Genomic DNA, 21838 nt, shown 5'->3' on the forward strand with positions numbered 1-21838 from the left:
CTTCTCCAACCCGGCGACAGCAGTCCAAACTACTGGGGCACATTTTCCTGCGGAGGGTTTGCAGATTCAGGAATTGTCCCAACTCTGCTCTCTTGGGTCCAAAGTGAAAATTCAGTTGATGCCAGAATTTTTTCCCCTGCCCCATCGCCTTCATTTTTTAAATATAGCAGATTTACTACCAATTCAAAATTAAAATAAATAGCAAACAGTGCAAACTATTGATGAATTTGTAATATATTTCAGAGTGCTTCATGTTGTCATAGAAGCTGGTCTATGATATAAACTGACTTCTGAAACTATTGAATAATTCATCAAAAGAATAATATTCAGTGCTAAAATTTCTAAAGCATCAATATACAGGAATTATTTAAAATAGATGTATTGTGACCATTCTTTTTGACAAGTGCATTGTTTTGAATGTAACTCATGTTTTTCCCACTAAGTATTCTTCATTAATTGTGACTTTGTTGTCCCTTTAATTATTATAACTTCTGCATGAGGGATATTTGCCAGCATAACAGTATCAAATTTTGCCTTGAATTTTTCCAAAAATTCACAGTCTGAATTAAATCTCAATTTGTTTGCCCATAAAATCACACTGTCTGGTTGACAGAAATACTCAAATGTGGCCATTAAATCATCCAGGCAATTATGATGATAAACAACATCAGCTGCCAAAATATAATCGTAGTGATGAACAGATTGAGGAAAGTTTTTATCTAAATCTACATTCCAAACCAACTCCTTAACTTGAGGTTGATGCTTGCTTCTCCATCGTGTATTTCTCATAAGATTACTACGCAAATTTCCAATTGCACAAGGGAGATCAGTACTAGTGACATAAGCACCTGAGAGAAAAGACAAATAATCATATAGAAGTACAGAAAATTGTCAACATTATTATTCTTCTATTTTCAGAAAACACTAAAAATATTTTTCAATATTTGTAAATTAATTAGACGGATTGAAATTAGTTTGCATGTGACTTCACATTAGATGGAGGGATTGTGTAAACATAAAATTTAATGAGTTATTTCCATCAAAATTCTTGATTAACTGACCGATTACTTTGCAATTGATCTGGGAGAGAAACTGCGAAGCTTAAAAAAAAATTGATTAGGGTTGCATCAATGTTTCATTTCTTTAAAAGAATCTGACAGCCAGTCCTAACCCAATGTTTGGACATAAGGGAGGTGAACAAAGGATTAGCAGCTTTTCCATTTCCAGGAGACTGACCGGCAATTGTAATATTTCACTAAAGGTGAACCTGGTTACTCACGCCTTGGAAAGTCTGGCAACTGAGAAGCAAGTACAGTTTGGGAGAGTAGGTAAGTGCCTTTCCAGAACTGCTTGTTTGAAGACCCTATCTGCCGAGTCTTTTCCACTGTCGTGCTGCCAAATTGTGTGCTCATATGACTTCACCCTTTATTTTATTCATTCTCAGGATGTGGGTGTGTCACTATCTAGGCTGACATTTATTGTCCATTCCTAATTGTCCACACGTCAACCACATTGCTGTGGCTGTGGCATCAGATGTAGGCCAAACCAGGTAAAGATGGCAGTTTCCTTCCCTGAAGGATATTAGTGAACCAGACAGGTTTTTTCCCAATAATCGACAATGGTTTTTTGGTCGTCATTAGTCTGAATTCCAGATTTTTATTCAATTCAGATTCCATCATCTGCCATCTTTTCCTGGGACATTACCTGGCTCTCTGGATTAGTAGTCGAGAGTGTGGTGCTGGAAAAGCACAGCAAGTCAGGCAGCACCCAAGGAGCAGGAGAGTTGACGTTTCAGGCAAAAGCCCTTCATTAGGATGCTGCCTGACCTGTGCTTTTCCAGCACCACACTCTCAACTCTGATCTCCAGCATATGCAGTCCTCACTTTCTCTGGATTAATAGTCCAGCAATAATATCACAAAACCATCGCCTCCCCTTTGCCCATGTTGACCCGTACTTAGAACATAGAATATTACAGCGCAGTACAGGTCCTTCAGCCCTCGATGGTTCCACAGTTCGGTGCAACAATCAGGAGCCCATCTAATCTACACTATTCCATTCTCATCCATATGTCTGTCCAATGACTATTTAAATGCCCTTAAAGTTCTCAAAGAACTCAATAAGGTTTGTGATAGCCATGTTGACTATCCCTAATCAACTTACTCCACTCTAGATGATTATCTCTTATAACCTTTTTCAACTTTACCCACAGCCAAAGTAAGGCTCACAGGTCTATAATTTCCAGGGTTGTCTCTACTCCCCTTCTTGAACAAGGGAACATTTGCTATCCTCCAGTCTTCTGGCACTATTCCTATAGACAATGATAACATAAAGATCAAAGCCAAAGTCTCGGCAATTTCCTCCCTGGCTTCCCAGAGAATTCTAGGATAAGTCTCATCCAGCACAGGGGATTTATCTATTTTTACTCTTTCCAGAATTGCTAACAGCTCCTCCTTACACACCTCAATCCCATCAATATTCTCAATATTTTCTTCAACTATATTATCTTTTTCTAGTGTGAATACTGACAAAAAAGTATTCTAAATCCAGGAACTTGCAGTAACCATTCCTGTCCCTGCTCTATCCATGTCTCTGAAATAGCCACAATGTCAAAGTCCCAGGTACTAACCCATGCTGCAAGTTCACCCACCTTATTCTGGATGCTCCTGGTGTTGAAGTAGGCACACTTCAAACCAACTTCTTGCCTGCCGGTGCCTTCTTGCGATCTTGAAATCTTAGCTCTCATCCTCCCGTATACTCAAACTACAACTTAGGTTCCCATCCCCCTTCTGTATTAGTTTAAACCTACCTGAAGAGCAATAGCAAATTCAACCCCGCCACCCCCTCCCAGTTTATTGGTACCCCTCTGGTTCAGGTGAAGACCATCTTGTAGAGGTCCCACCTACCCCAGAAAGAGCCCCAATTATCCTGGAATCCAAAACCCTCTCTCCTGCACCATCCCTGTAGCCACATAATCAACTCCTCTCTCTCCCTATTCCTTGCCTCACTAGTACGTGGCACGGACAACAAATCAGAGATAAGAACCTTGTTTGTTCTAGCTCTAGGCTTCCAGCCAACAATTCCAGGGGATCCAAGCTCTCTAAAATTGAATGTCCAAGTTTTTATTATTTAATTGAAACACCTCGGGATACCTTATAATATTTAAGAAGCTATTTCAATGCAAATTGTTATTACAAGGTTGAAAACGGGGAGAAATGTGTAATTACCTAGTAAGACAGCAAAAGTAGATGCCAGTCCTGTTCCAGCACCCAGTTCGATTATTTTCTTATCATCAAGGTTGAATTTGTTCCAGTTGCATTCCAGAAAATGGCACAGCTCAACTGCCTATCAAAAGAAACAATTATAAACCTTATTAATATCTAAAATATCAGTGATATCAATGAAGGTTACTCAAATGGAAGTATTCACCCCCAAGAAACATATTTATTGGAATTCAGAGGCAGAGGAAACTTGAGCAAGATCCTATCCTGAATCTTAAACTACACTAGGACAGTTTGTACAGGGACAGGATTTACTTACTTTTGGAAAAATATGATCTTATTAGCAATAGGCAGGATAACTTTGTACAGGGAGGTCATGTCTCACAAACTTGATTCAGTTTTTTGAGGAAGGGACGAAGATGATTGATGAGGGAAGGGTGGTGAATGTTGTCCATATGGGCTTTAGCAAGACCTTTGACAAGGTCCCTCATGGCAAGCTGATATGGAAAGTGACGTCACATGGGATCTGTGGTGACCTAGTTGGATGGATACAAAACTGGCTTGGTCACAGACGACAGAGAATAATGGTGGAAGGGTGTTTCTCTGACTGGGGATCAGTGATGTTCTGCAGGGATCGGTGTTGGGGCCCCTGTTGTTTGTAACATATATGAATGATTAGGCGGAGAGTGGAGTTGGCCTGTTTAGTAAGTTAGCTGATGACACAAAGTTTGGGAGAGCTGCAGATAGTAAGGAGGATTGCCAGAGGATACAGGAGGATATAGATAGGCTGGCGACCTGAGTATCCCCATGAAAATACAAAGCACCAACTGGGTGGTGTCATGCTTGAGCAGGGCTTTCAGCTTCAGGCCACTCGTACCTTTTTTGCTCTGGTGGAAAGGTCTAGACTGAAGTTTCTTTATTAGACACATTACAATTTTCTTTGGCTCTTACACCATGAAATATTGTGTCATTTGTCAGGCATGCTGTCCACTCTACCACAGACCTCCCCTTTAGTTTTATCCCACCCTGTAGTCCCTTGTCTTGTCTTGTCTCCCACACCCCCCACCATTCCCCACCAATGGGTGAGTGGGGGAGGAGTTCACAACATGGTTGAAGAGCTTCAGAGCAGAGGAAATGACCTGGGAGTTGCAGTGGGAGAGGGACTCCCTGAGATTCTTGTAGAGAGAGGAGGAAAACTTCTTCAAGGCAGGCATCCTTGCAAGAGGATTCGCAGTAGGGTTAAAACAACAGGGTAAAAACAATGACTGCAGATGCTGAAAATCAAATACTGGATTAGTGGTGCTGGAAGAGCACAGCAGTTCAGGCAGACTGCAGATGCTGAAAATCAAATACTGGATTAGTGGGCCCACTGCAACTCCCAGGTCATTTCCTCTGCTCTGAAGCTCTTCAACCATGTTGTGAACTCCTCCCCCACTCACCCATTGTACTCTATGCTACTCTCTCCCCACCCCCACCCTCCTCTAGCTTATCTCTCCACGCTTCAGGCTCACTGCCTTTATTCCTGATGAAGGGCTTTTGCCCGAAACGTTGATTTCGCTGCTCGTTGGATGCTGCCTGAACTGCTGTGCTCTTCCAGCACCACTGATAAAAAGACTATCCAGCCTCCCATAATGCTGATCTTGCTAACACTGATCTTACCTAACACACGCCCTGTGCAATATAACCTGTATGCCTCTAAGTATTTTTGATCTGTACATCCTTGCTTACTATGATCTGTGTGTACTGCTCGTAAACAAAGCTTTTCACTGTACTTCAGTACGTGACAATATATAAATCAAATGAAATATCCAGCATTGAATCTGAAATATATATACAGTTCAAAGTTTGTGAGAAGATTTGTAGCTCAGGTGCTCGTTGTGGTTCTGTTCGCCGAGCTGGGAATTTGTGTTGCAGACGTTTCGTCCCCTGTCTAGGTGCCATCCTCAGTGCTTGGGAGCCTCCTGTGAAGCGCTTCTGTAATCTTTCCTTTGGCATTTGTAGTGGTTTGAATCTGCCACTTCTGGTTGTCAGTTCCAGCTGTCCTTTGCAGTGATCGGTATATTGGGTCCAGGTCGATGTGCTTATTGATTGAATCTGTGGATGAGTGCCATGTCTCTAGGAATTCCCTGGCTGTTCTCTGTTTGGCTTGTCCTATAATAGTAGTGTTGTCCCAGTCGAATTCATGTTGCTTGTCATCTGCGTGTGTGGTTACTAAGGATAGCTGGTCGTGTCGTTTCGTGGCTAGTTGGTGTTCATGGATGCGGATCGTTAGCTGTCTTCCTCTTTGTCCTATGTAGTGTTTTGTACAGTCCTTGCATGGGATTTTGTACACTACATTGGTTTTGCTACATAAATTCACAATTTATATAGATTATTTGGAGTTGGAGACCATCTGCAGTTTGTCAAAGTTTGCAGATGACACTAAGATGAGTGGCAGAGCAAAGTGTGCAGAGGACTGTGAAACTTTGCAGATGAACATAGATGAGTGGCAAAGGTCTGGCAGATGGAGTACAATGTTAATAAATACAAAGTCACCTATTTTGCTAGGATGTGTACTATGATCTTATACTTCACAACCACCTGATGAACAAACCGTGCTCCAAAAGCCAGTGCTTCCAAATAAACCTGTTGAACCATGACCTGTGTTTTGTGATTTTTAATTTTGGTAGGAATAATAGTAAAAAGGACTATTATTTGAATGGTAAAAGGTTGCAGCGTGCTGCTGTGCAGAGGGACCTGGGTGTCCTTGTGCATGAATCACAGAGGGTTGGTCTGCAGGTGCAACAAGTAATTAGGAAGGCAAACGGAACTTTGTCCTTCATTGCTAAAGGGGTTCAGTTTAAAAGCAGGGAGGTTATGTCGTAGCTGTACAGGGTGCTGGTGAGGCCACACCTCGAGTACTGGGTACAGTTTTGGTCTCCTTACTTGAGAAAGGATGTCCTGGCTCTGGAGGGGGTGCAGAGGAGGTTCACTGGGTTGATTCTGGAGTTGAGGGGGTTGGCTTATGAGGAGAGACTGATTAGACTGGGATTATATTCATTGGAATTCAGAAGAATGAGGGGAGGATCTTATAGAAACATACAGGATTATGAAGGGAATAGATAAGATAGAAGTAGAGAGGATGTTTACACTGGCAGGTGAAACTAGGACAAGAGGGAATAGTCTCAAGGTTAGAGGGAGCAGATTTAGGACTGAATTGAGAAAGGACTTCTTCACCCAGAGGGTTGTGAATCTATGGGATTCCCTGCCCAGTGAAGTGGTCAAGGCTACCTCAGTACATGCTTTTAAAGCTAAGAGTTTTTTTTAAACAGTAAAGGAATTAAGGGATACGGTGAGAGAGTGGGTAAGTGGAGCTGAGTCCATGAAAAGAAGAGCCATGATTTTATTGAACGGTGGAGCAGGTTCGAAGAGCCAGAAGGCCTACTCCTAGTTCTTATGGTCTTATATTTACTTACAAATAATTGCCCCTCCTTCTGACTACTCCATGATTGTTATATAAATGTTGAGTGCTGATGGCACCTATTTGCTGATTTTGACAGTGCCTGCTTTTAGAGAAATTTGTGAACACAGATGATGTTAAATGCTCCCTTTGTGTATTGTTTTACATTTAGTTCAGCCCCATTCACAAATGGCTGTACAACACATTCCAACTAATAATCAAAAAACTCAACATGTTTAGGCAAAACCCAATGTTTTTGTAATTATTTAAAAGTTTAATTTCAAAATGAATAGAGTAACTTTTAATATAGAGTTAATTTGGCCCCAGGAATGAAAAGGTTAACATAAGAGGAATGTTTGAGGACTCTGGGTCTATACTTGATGGAGTTTAGAAGGAAAAGGGGGGATCTAATTGAAACTTACAGAATACTGAATGGCCCGGACAGAGTAGATGTTGGGAAGATGTTTCCATTGGTAGGAGAGACTGAGACCCGAGGGCACAGCCTTAGAGTAAAGGGAAGATCTTAGAGAACAGAAATAAGGATAAACTCCTTCAGCCAGAGAGTGGTGAATTTATAGAATGCATTATCACAGAAGGCTGTGGAGGCCAGGTCATTGAGTATATTTAAGACTGAGATCGATAGGTTCTTGATTGTAAGGGGATCAAGGGTTATGGGGAGAAACTTATTAGCTATGATTGAATGGCAGAGCAGACTCAATGGGCTGAATGGCCTAATTTCTGCTCCTATGTCTTATGGTCTTAGGGTCTTAACTAATCTAGCACATTCTACCTCATCACTAATCATAGGAATTCATTTACAATTTCAGATGCTACATTAGATTATCTAATCTAAAATATGGTGATAATGTAAAAGGAACCTATTTTAATTTTAACTCTCTGTTGAACACATTTACACTTTTTCTGTTCTTGTGGTCTCATCGGTCAGGGCAGAGTTTATCAGAGGGCTGAGTGCACGCTGTGTTGTGATCCCATTTAAAAGCCTTCCCACAAGGGGATGGGAGTGAGTTCAGGCTGTGATCTCTCAAGTGCAGCCTTCCCAACTCGTGAAGTCACCCAGGTTTGGTCAGGGCAGAGTTTAGATTATGTCCCAAAGGGCAGAGTGCAGGCAGAGTTCCCACCAGGTGGAGTCTCACAAAGTCTGCCTTGTGGTGAACTGCAGTCATTCAACTGAACCGAAAACATTCACAACCGTGGCTTTACAGGATGCACGAACTAGTGGATTCTTCTCCATGTGTCCTCCATTGGCACAGTCAGCACCTCAGAACTCTAGGATGCTATGCAAATTCCATTGTTACAGTTATTATAAATTGATAAATGGTAGCAAATGTATACCAGCTCCTGTGAACCAGAGAAAATGTGTTTGTTCATTTTGTTTTATTCTGTCTCCCATGATTTTCCTTCTGCCCAAGTCTAAGTTCCACATGTTTTTTCTGCTTAAGTAAAACGTACCGCTGGCCAGGTAATAGCTCCAAAGTGATCGATGGATTGGTGGATGGTGATTTCGTAACCTGCAAAGTTGTAGCTTTCCTTTGGAACCAAACTGTAAATTGAAGGGGACCAAATCCTATTCACTGCATCTGAAGGTCTTTTGACATCGGTGAGAATTTCTAGTAGAAAGAAACCATAAATCTACAGTTAATAAGGAAAATATCAATTGAGTTAAAATGATAATAAGTTACCAATGATTCATCCATTCATGAACATTACTCTTATGTTAGCCCCGGTTTGTTGTTCTTGCACATGCATTCAGAATTAAAAATAAAACACTTAATAACATCTGCCTTCCATTTTCAGACTCCATTACCTCCTAAAGGAGATTTTAAATTGCTACAAGGTACAGAAAGCAGAGTCCTCTGTCTCATTGTTAATAACTCCAGGCCTTTCCCAAGCCTGAATTCCCTATCTCTCCCACTCGATATCTTATTTGCCGCTGCCCTTCATCCCTGAGCTTGATCTACCTCAACCCAATCTTCCAGAATTCCCATCTCCACCCACTACATCCCTTCCAGATTCAGCATCTGTAAACCATCCAAGTCTGGCTTTCACTGTAAAAGGAAGTTGGTCTTCAAGATATAGTTTAACCAAGAATTGTACACTGGGGATGAAGTAGTTTTAGGGTAGCAATGGGATAGGCCTGGGTTCAGATAGTCACTTGATCTCTTTGCTGCAGATCATTTGTACAGGGCAGAATTCAGGAAAAGCAACATTCACTTTCAAAGGGAGATATGTCAATACCTTAGTAACGCCAACAATCTCCATAAGAGCGTGAAATGTACAGAGGCTGGAATTCCTTCCTTGCAGCTTTGATATGAAATGACTACGTTCCAAAATTATTGACACAAATTGCTAATACGTAATTTTTGGAACAAGGAAGCAGGAGTAGTCAGTCTCTGAGGTCTGCTCCACAGTTTGAGACCTTGGCTGATTATCTCCTTCAAAGATGTTTTCCTGTGTTATTCTCATAAACTCTTGATGTCATGAATGTTTAATGATCTTTGAACCCAGATTCCTTGCCATTGCTGTCTGAAATCTACTCCACTCATAACATGATAAATAATTTACTTCCTCATTAAAATATACTTGCAAAATCTATTTGTAGAAAAAGGCAACAAAACGTTTGCTAAAAGATAAATTTCAAACATGACTTTTGTTAAAAAAAAATCACTGCCTCCTTCAAACAACGTGAAGGAAATTGAGGTCGAAACTGGGAGGTTTTTTTATAATAAACAGCATGAAGGAGAATTACAGGTTATTAAAATGTTAAAATAAATATAGAAGCCCTAAGGTTTGAGAAATTTAATTGCAGATATGATGTGTACATGACAATGACATGTATCGCTATCCATAGTTGATGTTAAAGACTGCATTCACAAATTTTTCACAAATCTAGCAAAGGAATACCTTTAGAAACATAAATCATGAGCTAGCTATTATAACCATATAAATCTATGTCTTTTCCAAATGGAATATGGGCCCAAATTTTATTGTCCACGGAAAATTATGGTACTTGCTGATGGCCTCAAAAAAATCTGATCACTGAATCAAATGTCATTGCTTTCCTGTTTGCAGAGATCTCCTTAAATCTGACTCTCCATCGAACGGATGCCAAGGTGGCTAGATTGATTATGTCATCAGTGTAGGCATCCAATCAAATTGAAGTCTGCTCACTGTCAGCAAATCAGAAAGTAAAATCCTTCACATCATGTAAATTTTACAGAGAGCAAAATAAATCATTGGAACATGGTTCTGGGCTTAAGCTGGAATCCAAAACATCATAAACTTTCTTTAAAATCTTGTTTAATAATTACATTTGTCATTTAGCATGTACAAAATTAACTTTTATGTACCAAGAGATCTTTCAGCAGGAATTATGAATTTAGTATGTTATTAGAAACTCATACTACAGTCTGATGGAGGTGGTGGAATATAAAAATGGAGAACAGTGGAGAAGGATAAGCAGCAATGCAAGGAGTTCCGTGCTGAACTGCACATAGACTAACTCTTGACATTGCTGTCACTTTCAATGGAGTAATGGGCTTGAGTGCCCTCATTGCTACCAAATATCCAGGCCATAATTCTAGTTACATTTGTCTTACTACTGTTGTTACATCTTCCTCTATTTTCCATCTAGCCTGTTTTTGGTTATAATAGTTCTGCACAGTGATCTTCAAGTAATCATTCCATGTACATAGATCCCTGAAAGTTGCCACCCAGATTGATAGGATTGTTAAGGAGGCATACAGTGTGTGAGCTTTACTAGTAGAGGGATCGAATTTTGGAGCCATGAGGTCATGCTGCAGACGTCCAAAAATCTGGTGCGGCCATACCTAGAGTTTTGTGTGCAGTTCTGGTCACTGCATTATAGGAAGGATGTAGAGCTTTGGAAAGGGTTCAGAGGACATTTACTAGGATATTGCCAGGTATGGAGGGAAGGTCTTACGAGGAAAGGTTGAGGGACTTGAGGCTGTTTTTGTTAGGGAGAATAATGTTGAGGTGACTTAATTGAGACACATAAGATAATCAGAGGGTTAGATAGGGTGGACAGTGAGAGCCTTTTTCCTCAGATAGCGATGGCTAGCATGAGGGGACATAGCTTTAAATTGAGGGGGCGATAGATATAGGACAGATGTCAGAGGTAGTTTCTTTACTCAGTAGTAGTAGGAGAGGCTTGGAATGCACTGCCTGTAACAGTTGCAGACTTGCCAACTTTATGGGCATTTAAATGGTTATTGGACAGGAATATGGACAAGAATGGAATAGTGTAGGTTAGATGGGCTTCAGATTGGTTTCACAGGTTGGCACAACATCGAGGGCCGAATGGCCTGTTCTGCGCTGTAATGTTGTCTGTTCTAGATTATAGGGTAGGTGATGGCCTAGTGGTATTATCACTGGACTGTCAATCTAGAGACCCAGATAATAGTCTGGGGACCTGAGTCTGAATCCCACCATTGAGTGAAAATAAAAATCTGGAATGAAGAGTCATACTGATGATCATGAATCCATTGTCAATTGTCAGGAATTGGCTGACTGATGTCCTTCAGGGAAGGAAACTGCCATCCTTACCTGGTGTGGCCTACATGTGACTCCAGACCCACAGCGATGAGGTTGACTTTTAACTGCCCTCTGGACAATAAATGCTGGCCTTGCCAGCAAAGCCCACATCCACTTTATAGTCACTGATTCAACTTGATGATACTTTATATTAGAAACTAAACACATTCTTTATATTTATTAATTGTACTCAAGCATATTGTCTAAAAGGTGAGAGACTGCAGAGCTCTGAGATTCAAAGGGAGCTGAGTGTCTATGTGCATGAATCACAGTAAGTTAGTTTTCAGATACAGCAAGTCATTTTTAGCAGTAACAGAATGATGTTGTACATTTCAGGTGAAGTGAATACAAGCATAGGGAGATTTTGCTTTACTTATACAAAGTACTGGTGAGATCACATCTGAAGTAGTCTGTACAGAATTAGTCTCCTTATTTCAGAAAGGATGTAAATGTATTGGAAGCAGTTCAGAGAAGGTTTACCAGAGTAATATCTAATTGGGGAGGGCTGTGGGAGTCTCTCATGAGGAAAAGCTGCACAGGTTCACCTTGTATTCAGTGAGTTTTGGAATAGCAAGAGGTGACAGAAGATCCGGAGGCTTCTTGACATGGTAAAGATGCAAAGATATTTCTTAGTGTGAGAATCTAGAACTAGGGGGTCACTGTTTAAAGGGTCATTGTCCATTTAAAATGAAGCTGAGGAGACTAGTTTCACACAGACAGTGGTGAATGTTTGGAACCCTCTTCCTCAAAAGGCTGTAGAAATGGAATCTTTACAATTGATTATTGACAAGCAAAGGGTGAAACATTACCAGCACGAGGTGGGAACGTGTGAGCTTATTAAATACAGGGAGCACCTAATTGTATTCCTGCTGGTAATTTCTATGTTCAGATCTTTTCTCCCATTACAGTACACACACCTGTGCTCCAAAAGAATGGTAAATACAGTACAAGGATATTCAACAAATATAGTGAAATATATTGTTTAAATGTTACTCTACCTTCATTTTCATCAGAAGATTCCGTTTCTGAATGTTCTTCCTGGTTCTGAATTTCACATTCCTCTTCATCCTCTGCAGATATTTCTAATGTAGAGATCGTCTCCATTGCAACACTACAAAGTTACAAATCAGATTACTGATGAGTAACACCTTGTAGATGCCAGTTGATTGGTGTTTAGTGAGTGGGGATGAGGGATAACAAACAGGGTGTTGGCCCCACTTCAACAGCAAGAACAGACCTGTGAACAGGCAGGGAATAAGAGGGAGATGGACTATATGCAGGCAGATGGATTTAGAATAACATTATGGTTGGCACAGACATGTTGGGCCAAAGGGCCTATTCCTGTGCTGTATGAATCGCTTCGAAGAAGATTTCAGTTGGGGATGACTGAGGAACATTCCTTTTCCCTATGTTTGGAAAAGTCTCTCAATTGGTTTTTGTTTGGGAGAGTGAAAAAGATGGAGGCTAAGACAGCCATGGAGGACCCTGTTCCTGGTATTTTTCTTCTTGCTCCATTTGCTCTTTGCTATGTCATGTAATCCAGTTCCGGGTATTGGTGTTTTTGCTCAATCGCAATGTTGGCTTAATTTACTTCAAGTCTGTTGACTATGACTTATAGAAGCCAACAATTCATGAAAGCAATAATGACGCAGATATTCCAACGGTCACAGCTGTGGAGTAGCTAAGTCTGTAATTGTATGTCAGGACAATGCACAGTCACTCAAGACAGCTGACTTCATGGAGTTAACCAAGTCCCTGATGGCCAATCCCCTACACCTAGAACCCTCCAAAGCAGTCCATTAAAGTTGCAGAGTCTGGAGGGTTCCAACTGTTTAAAGCTTAACAGTAAACTGGAAAAGTAAGAGGATTAAAAACCTACTCTAATAGGTACTTTACATCAATCTTCACAGTGGAAGGCACCAGCAACATACCAGAACTTCAAGAGATGCAGGGGTCAAATGTGAGTGGAGCAATCCCCATGAAGGAGAAGGTGCTGAGGAAATTGAAAAGTCTGGAGGTGGATAAATCATCCAGATCAGACGGACTACATCCCAGAGTTTGGAATGGGATAGCTGAGGAGATTGTAGGGACATTGGTCATGATCTTTCAGGGATCACCAGAGTCTGGGAGGATCCCAGAGGACTGGTGAATGGTTAATGTAACAGCCCTGTTTAAAAAGGGATGGAGACAGAAGGCAGGAAATAATCCATGAATAAACCTGACCTCAGTCTTTGGTAGTCCATCACTGAGGAGAAGATTGCAGAGTATTTGGAAACGCACAGTGAAATAGGGCTGAGTCAGCTCCACTTCTTCAAGAGGAGCTCATGTCTGACAAGTCTGTTAGAATTGTGAAGTTCTGCACATTGGTAGGAAGAACAGAGATATAGACTATTTTCTAAAAAGGGAATGGCTTTGCAAATCTGAAGCACAAAGGAACTTGGGAGTCTTAGTTCAGGATTCTCTTAAGGTTAACATGTAAGTTCAGTTGGCAGTGTGGAAGGAAGCTGCAATGTTAGCATTAATTTCAAGAGGACTAGAATACAAGAGCAAGAGATATACTGCTGAGGCTGTGTAAGGCTCTGGTCAGACTTCGTATTGAATATTCTGTGCAGTTTTAGGTCCTATATCTCAGGAAAGATGTGCTGGCATTGGAGAGGCTATAGAGGAAATTCACAAGAATGATCCCAGAGCTGAAGGACGTGTATGAGGAGCAGTTGAGGTCTCTGCGTTTGTGTGCGACAGAGTTTAGAAGGATGAGGGGGGTATCTGGTTGATTGAAACTTACCGAATACTGAGAGGCCTGGATACAGAAGGTGTGGGGAGGATAGTTCAACTTGTACTAGAGACAGAACCCGAAGGCACAGCCTCAGAGGGGAAGGACAACTCTTTAGAACTAATATGTTTAACAGCGGATTAATCTGTGAACTCATTGCCACAGACAGCTATTGAGGCCAAGTCATTGTCTTTAAGACAGATACAGTTCGGTTCTTGATTAGTAACTGGATCAAAGGCTACAGGGAAAGGGCAGGAGAATGAGCTTGAGAAACACATCAGCCTCGATCAAATGGCAGAACAGACTCGATGGGCCAGATAGTGAATGTGAGGGCTGGAGGTCAGAGTTAAGTTTAGAGTGGTGCTGGCAAAGCAGAGCGGGTCAGGCAGGTTCCGAGAAGCAGGAAAATCGACGTTTCGGGCCGGAGCCCTTCCTGCCTGACCTGCTGTGCTTTTCCAGCACCACTCTAATCTCGATGGGCTAAATGGCCTAACTCTGCTGCTACACCTTATGGTCTTAAAACTCTTAATAATTTGCCAGGCATGATTTCTGCTTCATGAAGCCACGCTGATTCCACTTGGTTATATTATATTTTTCTAAATGTTTTGCTCTTACATTCTCTATAACAGACTCAAACATTTTCCCACTCAGAGATATTACTTTGACTGGCCAGTAATTTTTCTCTCTCCCTTTTGAATGAAGGACAATTAATGTCAGAGATTGACTACATTTTGCTGCAGTATTGCAATTTTTCGAGAGGCAGACCAGATCCTCAGTGTCTGCACAAATCTTCAGCCTGTAGAAGGAGCATGAACAACCAAAAGACCCAGCAACTCCAGTTTTACATGAGATGTGCAATGTAAATAATAATCAGAAGGTCAGCAAGTCAGCAGTCAAATGGAAGTGGATTTCTGCCATTGTAACGGAACCTGAGAGTGCTGGTGATTAAGAAGATCATTCTGGATCTTTGCTGCTCCTGTCTTGCACCTCATCCACAGTATATGCTGTCAGGCTCGCTCATGTGTGTTTCCTGATTAGTGCTCCAGCTCCAAATTCCACCCATCATCCCAAGCCGGTTGGTGAAGACTGGGTTAAACTCCAGGCTGCAAAACTAAACCAAAAGCTGCACGACTGAAAAACGCCAGCTGACAGCCCACAACTGGTCCCAGCACTTGTGGCAACATTCAGCTCAATGTGCAAAGCCTTCTCTACCTGACCAGCATTTCTAGCACTTTGTATTTTTATTTCAACATCTGCAGTATTTTGCTGTTTGTTTCTTTTCGGTTTTATCACTTTCATTTTCATCAGAAGTAGAGTGAATGGCCACCTGCAGCTACATCTTACTGTACCATGAGGGTGTGATTTCAACGGTGCAAACTCACTCAAAGCAGGGATTTCCACAACGCTTTATTTGTGATATAGTCTATCTGTTTTGAGGTCAGAAGTCACACGATCCCAGATTATAGTCGACAGCTCCAAGAATTTCTGATCTTAAATAAACCTGCTGGACTATAACCTGGTGTTGTGAGACTTCTGACCTTGTCCACCCCAGTCCAACGAATCTTTCAAAGCAGCGAGGTTTGACTTCTGATTTGCTAACCAGTTTGATCACATCCATGGCACATTTGTTTACAACCTATCTAGAAGGACTTGCACTGATCATGTTTCTTGGACCCATTTCCTCGTGGTAAGTGCATCATCATCTCTCTGGTGTGCTTCAATATTCTTAGCTTGGACACTTAATCAACTTTTAGTAGATTCTTTGACAGTTAATTCTGGGAATGTAGATGACCACATAAATCCTTTAGTTATTTGTGAATATGAAGATTTGATTTCTTACAAATAATTGGGGGATAAACTGGGTAGCTCTTGCCAACGAGTCTGGGAATAGTCACTTGCCTGTTCAATGAAATGCAGGCCACATGCCAAGATGTGGCCACCACTCATTTAACGTTTGTTTTTTCTTGATTCTCCAAGTCAGTTATTAGGAGTGTAGGATCTCCCTGACCCTGTCTTCCTGATCCACTGTGAAGTTGCTTGTTTTTGTACTGGGAAGCAGGTTGGTAATGGAGACTGCCCAGAGTCAGAAACTGACTCGGATGATTTGGAGATGTCGGTGTTGGACTGGGGTATACAAAGTTAAAAATCACACAACACCAGGTTATAGTCCAACAGGTTTAATTGGAAGCACACTAGCTTTTGGAGCGACGCTCCTCCATCAGGTGATTGTCTGATGAAGGAGCGTCGCTCCGAAAGCTAGTGTGCTTCCAATTAAACCTGTTCGACTATAACCTGGTGTTGTATGATTTTTGACTCAGATGAGGCGATGAGCGAATTGCATTGTGACCCCGATATAACCTGCTGCCTCTGACTCCATTGCCCGGAGATGAAACTGACGTGACCACGTGCTGTAAAACTATCCCTGACCCTTGTCATGTGAGTAATGAACATTTCTTGACAGGACATGATCGGCACCAGGTTTTTAACCATGGCAATGTTGGCCTGATCATATCCTGCTGAAGTGACCAATTGCTTGTTGGCTGTCTCCACTTCTCATTTGACAGTCCCTGATTGAATACCCGCACTTGTATCTGCTGTATATCATGTAACTAAACTCTGCAAAGATTAAAAATCACACAAAACCAGGTTATAATCCAACAGGTTTATTTGGAAGCACTATGTTTCGAGAAGCTGCCTCTTCATCAGGTGGTTCACAGTGTCGCAAAAGCTAGTGCTTCCAAATAAACCTGTTGGGCTCTAACCTGGTGTTGTGTGATTTTTAATCTTTGTCCATTCCAGCCCAACCCTGGTTCCTCCATATTATGTCTGCAGAGATTGTGACAGAATGGAACAGTTTCCAGTTTATAATTCTCTCAGTCAGTCTGTGATGCCCTCATAACATCTGTCTGCAGCCAATTGCTCCTTGTGCCTGGGGGTAGTCAGATTTCACAGCCGCGCCCATTTCCATCAGTCCCTGGGATATGGTGTCTGTGGGGGGACAGTGATGAGGTCTACCTCTCACCCAAATAAAACAGTCAGCCCATGGGTTTGCTAGTGGTGGGCTCTCCATTATAAAATGCTGAACAGGTGAGTAGCAGATTCCCAGAATGAGTTAGATACAAAAATAATTTTGGGTGACTATAACCGACGTCTGTAACTGCCAGTTGACTGGCGAAGAGTCAATCCATCCTGCATTATGTGGCCCAGTGGTAGGGGTTTCCCATGTCTGAGCCAGGAGACCTGGGTTTGAGTCCCACTGCTCCAGAGGTGTGTAATTGATTGGAAAATAAATCCATTATGACAGAGATGTCAGGGGCCATACACCTAGATATCCACCGCCTTCTCATCCAGTCCAACAAATGTGGGTAATGCAGTCGCTCCTTTGAGCTCAATCTAAACTTAGGATCAAAGAATCCCTATGGTGTGGAAGCAGACCATTCCGCCCATCAAATCCACACTGACCTTCTGAAGAGCACCCCACCAAGACCACCCTCCTACCGCATCTGCATAACCCTGCACATATTTGGACTGTGGGAGGAAACCAGAGTCTGCACACCCATGCAGAGAATGTCCAAGCTCCACACAGAGTTGCCTGAGGCTGGGATCAAACACATGTCCCTGGCGCTGTGAGGTAGCAGTGCTAACCACTGAGCCACCGTATATACAACGCATGTTCTGTTTGTCACTCTTATTCATCCTCCAATAAAATGTGGACAGAGACACAAAACCAGTCGTTGGCTGAGCAGTAGAATGAGCTGTTCATTTGTTTTACACATCAGAGGGGGTTGCAAACCATAACTTGCCAGAACCACTTATAACCCACAAGCATGCTCGAGATAGAGGAAGTACATGTTGACCAGAGCAGTTGGGTCCCATTGAACAGGGTTCATCTGTTGCCATCTATTTGCTCCCCCCGCCTCCCACCTCGTTCCCTCACTTTATGCAACAGTGGATGGGAAACTGAGAGATGCTGCAAATGTCTCCAGCTGCAGTCTACTCAGCATTCATTAGGGCAGCTGTCCCCTCAGCCACTGACAGATCTGTCTCTGCCCTGCTTCAACATTGACTTGTGGTTGCAACAGATAGAGGATTGCATTGAAGCTCAGAGCCCATAAACATCTTCGATCATGAAGGGTCAGATGGGAACCTGCTCCCTGACCATCTTGAATGGGGTTGCCTCCTGCTGAGACCCTTTCTCCAAGCTGCTGACCCAGACACATGCACACACGCACACATATACAGACATACACAGACACGCACACAGATTCACACGTATGCACACATATACACAGACACACAGAAACACACACAGACACGCATGCACACACGTACACACCATGCGTACATGCACACACACATGTGCATACACACACATACATGCACGCACACATACACACACAGACGTGCACACTGACACACACACAGGCACATGCACGCACACAGAGACACATATACACACACCCACACATTCCTACACACATACACAGACACATACCCACAGGCACACATGCACCCACATACAGGTATACATACACATGGACTCACATACACACACTGACACAGATACATGCATGCACAAACACATGCACAAATGCACAAACACATACACATGCACAGACACACACATTATATGCATGCCCCATTGCATACCATATGATGATAGTAATATTTACGAGGCGTTTAGACAGACAAATGAACAGACAGGGAATAAAGGGAAATGTTCCATGTGCAGTCAGATGGGATTAGTCTAGAATGGCATCGTGGTCAGCACAGACATAGTGGGCTGAAGAGCCTGTTCCATGTTCTGAGATGGTTCCAATGCTACACCTTGGCCTCCCTGACCCCTCCCAAACCTCCAGCCTGGGTAACCGCTCAGTAAACCAGGCCCATGGCCCAACCGTGTGGTGCTGGAAAAGAACGTTTGGTCAGACATGATGACTCTCTGCTCCTCAGATGCTGCCTGACCTGCTGTGCTTTCCAGCACCACACTCTCGACTCTGATCTCCAACATCTCCGAGTCGTCCCGTTTGTCAAAATCTGGGACCTCGCAAAAAAAAAAGACATTTAAAAAATCCGTTTGTTTTTTTTTAAAAGCCCCGTCTGAAAAACCACGAAGCTGCTGGAAGGTGAGGAGCCATAGACCCTGCCCCAGTGTCGCTGGTGGATTACCTCGGGTTCCCAGTCACTGCCAGGAAGGCAGTTATCAGCCTCGGGTGAGTTTAAACCCTTATGCTTTTATTCCTGATGAAGGGCTTTTGCCCGAAACGTTGATTTCGCTGCTCGTTGGATGCTGCCTGAACTGCTGTCCTCTTCCAGCGCCACTAATCCAGAATTTGATTTTCAGCATCTGCAGTCATTGTTTTTACCTTGAGTTTAAACCCTTCACTGACTGAGAACAGATCACGTTTAACGGCCTGAGTTGGTGAATGGCAGCTGTTACCCTGACCACTGAATAATTCTGGGATGGTGTGGAGAATAAGCAATCGGTATGTTCCTTGGGACCTGGAAACCTGCACTCCACCTGTGTCTGTGCGTGGGCTGGTTAAAGCAAGGTTTGCTGACATCAGTGTCATCACATCTTCAGCTTGTACCTTCCTGGGGTAACACGCTGAAATGCTGCTGTTGGGTGAGAAAAGCCCTCTGTTAGAAACCTTTGTCCCTCACTATAATTACAGTTTGGATGTTGCAAGTCCAAGTATATTGTTGAATAAGTAAACATGCCTCCCTATAATTCTCGGTATTCATTAAGGACATTTATTTGGAATCGGAGTTGAATTTAAAAACTGATCGCTGGGTGTAACCGGAGCATTTTTTTCTGCAGTTGCATTACATCTTTTTTATATTTTTCCTTTTTCCTACCCTCCCCCCTTTGAACTTTTACAACCTCTGAATGTAGACTGAACAGCTTTTCAGTAAATGATATCACGCGTGAATATAACATTTTGTTACTGAAAACTCAATACAAGCAAAAAAATACCTCACCTTCTCAACATCCCAGTGATAACTGGATCCTGTGGGAGCTGGCTGTGAGAGTTTGTCTGATGGTTATTTTCACAGTTCCACCTATTCCATCGTCTAGAAATATTTAGGCTTCAACAAACGTGATAAAAAAATTCTGCAACTTTCCCACGTCACACTTTGCAATGACTTTGCCATTTTATGGGATAATATGTACATGGAGTCATAGAGATGTACAGCATGGAAACAGACCCTTCGGCCCAATCCATTATCACGAAACCTTCCAGACCTCTTTTATCTCCAGCCATTCTCATCCCTGAACATCAGACAGGGCTGTATGTTCACTTTGGGTACCAAACCTTCAGTGGTTCGGTTTGCTCAGTTGGTTGGATGGCTGGTCTGCAATGGGAACAGCTCGGGTTCAATGTCAGTACTGGCTAAGATCACTCTGATTTTCCCAACCTCATCTGAGACACAGGTTAAACTCAACACTAGCCCTTCTCTCGCTAACAAGAAAGCAGTTCTCTGGGAGTGTAGTCATGTACAATACACGTTTCCGTTCAATTACTGCTCCGGGTCTGCACAATGTGGTCATTCCATTTTGAAATTCTCATTCTTAGTTTCCAAAAAATCCATAAGAGTCCTAACTTATTGCCCAGTTTTTTTGTAATTCATTAACAGAAAGTAGGCATCACTGGTCAGACCCGCATTTATTGTCTATCCCTCATTGCCCAGAGTCAACCACATCGCTGTGGGTCTGGAGTCACGTGGAGGAGCAGATATGAGTGTTTACAATAATCAGTTCAAAGGCAGTTCGGGACAGCCAATAAATGTTGACCCAGTCAGCAACGCTCATGTCCCACGATTGATTTTTTTTTCACAAATCAACAATGGTTTCACGATCATCATTAGTCTCTTCATTTCAGATGTTTATTGAATTCGAATTTGGCCCTGTGCTGTGCCAAGGGTTCGAGCATGGGTCTCTGGAACATTACCCCGGTCTCTGGGTTAGGAAAATTCTACTGATAATGCCACCATACAATCACTTACCCTTAATTTATGCAAAACCAATTTTAAATCAAATTGAAGGCAAAGATTTCAGCAAACCTAGAGCCAGGAGTGAGATACAAAAAGAGAGCAGTTATGGATAAGTGAACGTAACCATTCAAAAACTGAGTAAGCAAACAAACAAATTACCCGAAATCGCGCATAAAAAACATGTACCTTATTTGAAGGCTGAGAGCGGATGTACCTTCAGCAGCATGAGGATTATGTTTGCAGATATTAAAGGCAGCTCTGTCAGACCCGCCTTCCCTCCGGGAAAAGTCCTAATGGTTTTGTGTATTTGTCGATGAGCCAGTCCCACCAGCCAATACCAACACAGTCTATGATAGAATGACCACAGGATCCAAACACATGCTCCTGTCATAAAGAGCTCTTCGCTGGATTTGGACAGATTTACTGTAACCTTCTCCAAGTGTGGGTTCAAGCTAACAGTGGGACAGGCTGGAGTGCTGATCTCTGACCATTCCTGCAGAAGGACAGGAGAGTGGGTGGGGTGGGGAGGGACATGTGAGAGAAAAATTCGACTCCACATTCCTCCGTCCTGAATGGGCTCAGCCATAATTCATTCGTCTCTGGTTTGCCTGAGCAGGGCAGAAGGGGCGAGTTAGTAATTGATCTCCACACTGGAGCTGCTGACCAGGAACTGAGCGCTGGCAGAGATTACCCAGAATAAAACCAAATAAATTGCAGTTTATCCACCAAGTGGAAATCTTGGAGAAATGGCAAAAAGAGGATTATTTCGCGGAGGATGCATTTCCAACCCGGAGGAACCCTCATGAAACCCGAGCCTGTACCATCTCGCCAATGTCCCT

At 42.5% G+C, this 21838-nt stretch overlaps 1 protein-coding gene across 3 annotated transcripts; it reads right to left on the minus strand.

The window, feature by feature from the left end:
* Positions 1–262: 262 nt before the first annotated feature.
* On the minus strand, positions 263–21491 carry LOC140481659 (protein-lysine methyltransferase METTL21C-like). Of its 3 annotated transcripts, XM_072578202.1 has the most exons (6): positions 21186–21491; positions 21012–21068; positions 12229–12341; positions 8129–8286; positions 3226–3343; positions 263–848 (listed from the first exon to the last, which is right to left on the minus strand). In XM_072578202.1, exons 3-6 carry the CDS (start codon positions 12332–12334, stop codon positions 439–441), a joined length of 792 nt encoding a protein of 263 aa, XP_072434303.1. In that variant the 5' UTR covers positions 12335–12341; positions 21012–21068; positions 21186–21491; the 3' UTR covers positions 263–438. The 3 variants fall into 3 exon arrangements, with proteins under 3 accessions (XP_072434303.1, XP_072434304.1, XP_072434305.1); XM_072578203.1 differs by lacking the exon at positions 21012–21068; XM_072578204.1 differs by lacking the exons at positions 21012–21068; positions 21186–21491 and adding an exon at positions 19173–19616.
* Positions 21492–21838: the final 347 nt, after the last annotated feature.

Source organism: Chiloscyllium punctatum, chromosome 9 (genome assembly GCF_047496795.1).
Source record: "Chiloscyllium punctatum isolate Juve2018m chromosome 9, sChiPun1.3, whole genome shotgun sequence".
Classification (NCBI taxonomy): Eukaryota; Metazoa; Chordata; class Chondrichthyes; order Orectolobiformes; family Hemiscylliidae; genus Chiloscyllium; species Chiloscyllium punctatum.

Bases quoted from the DNA above. Each gene is read 5' to 3' on its own strand.
- LOC140481659 (XM_072578203.1), bottom strand. From the start codon at position 12,334: ATGGAGACGATCTCTACATTAGAAATATCTGCAGAGGATGAAGAGGAA. The intron at 3,344-8,128 runs GTACGTTTTACT...TTCTTTTGATAG, and splicing joins GAGCTATTACCTGGCCAGCG to GCAGTTGAGCTGTGCCATTT. The intron at 849-3,225 runs GTAATTACACAT...CTTTTCTCTCAG, and splicing joins TACTTTTGCTGTCTTACTAG to GTGCTTATGTCACTAGTACT.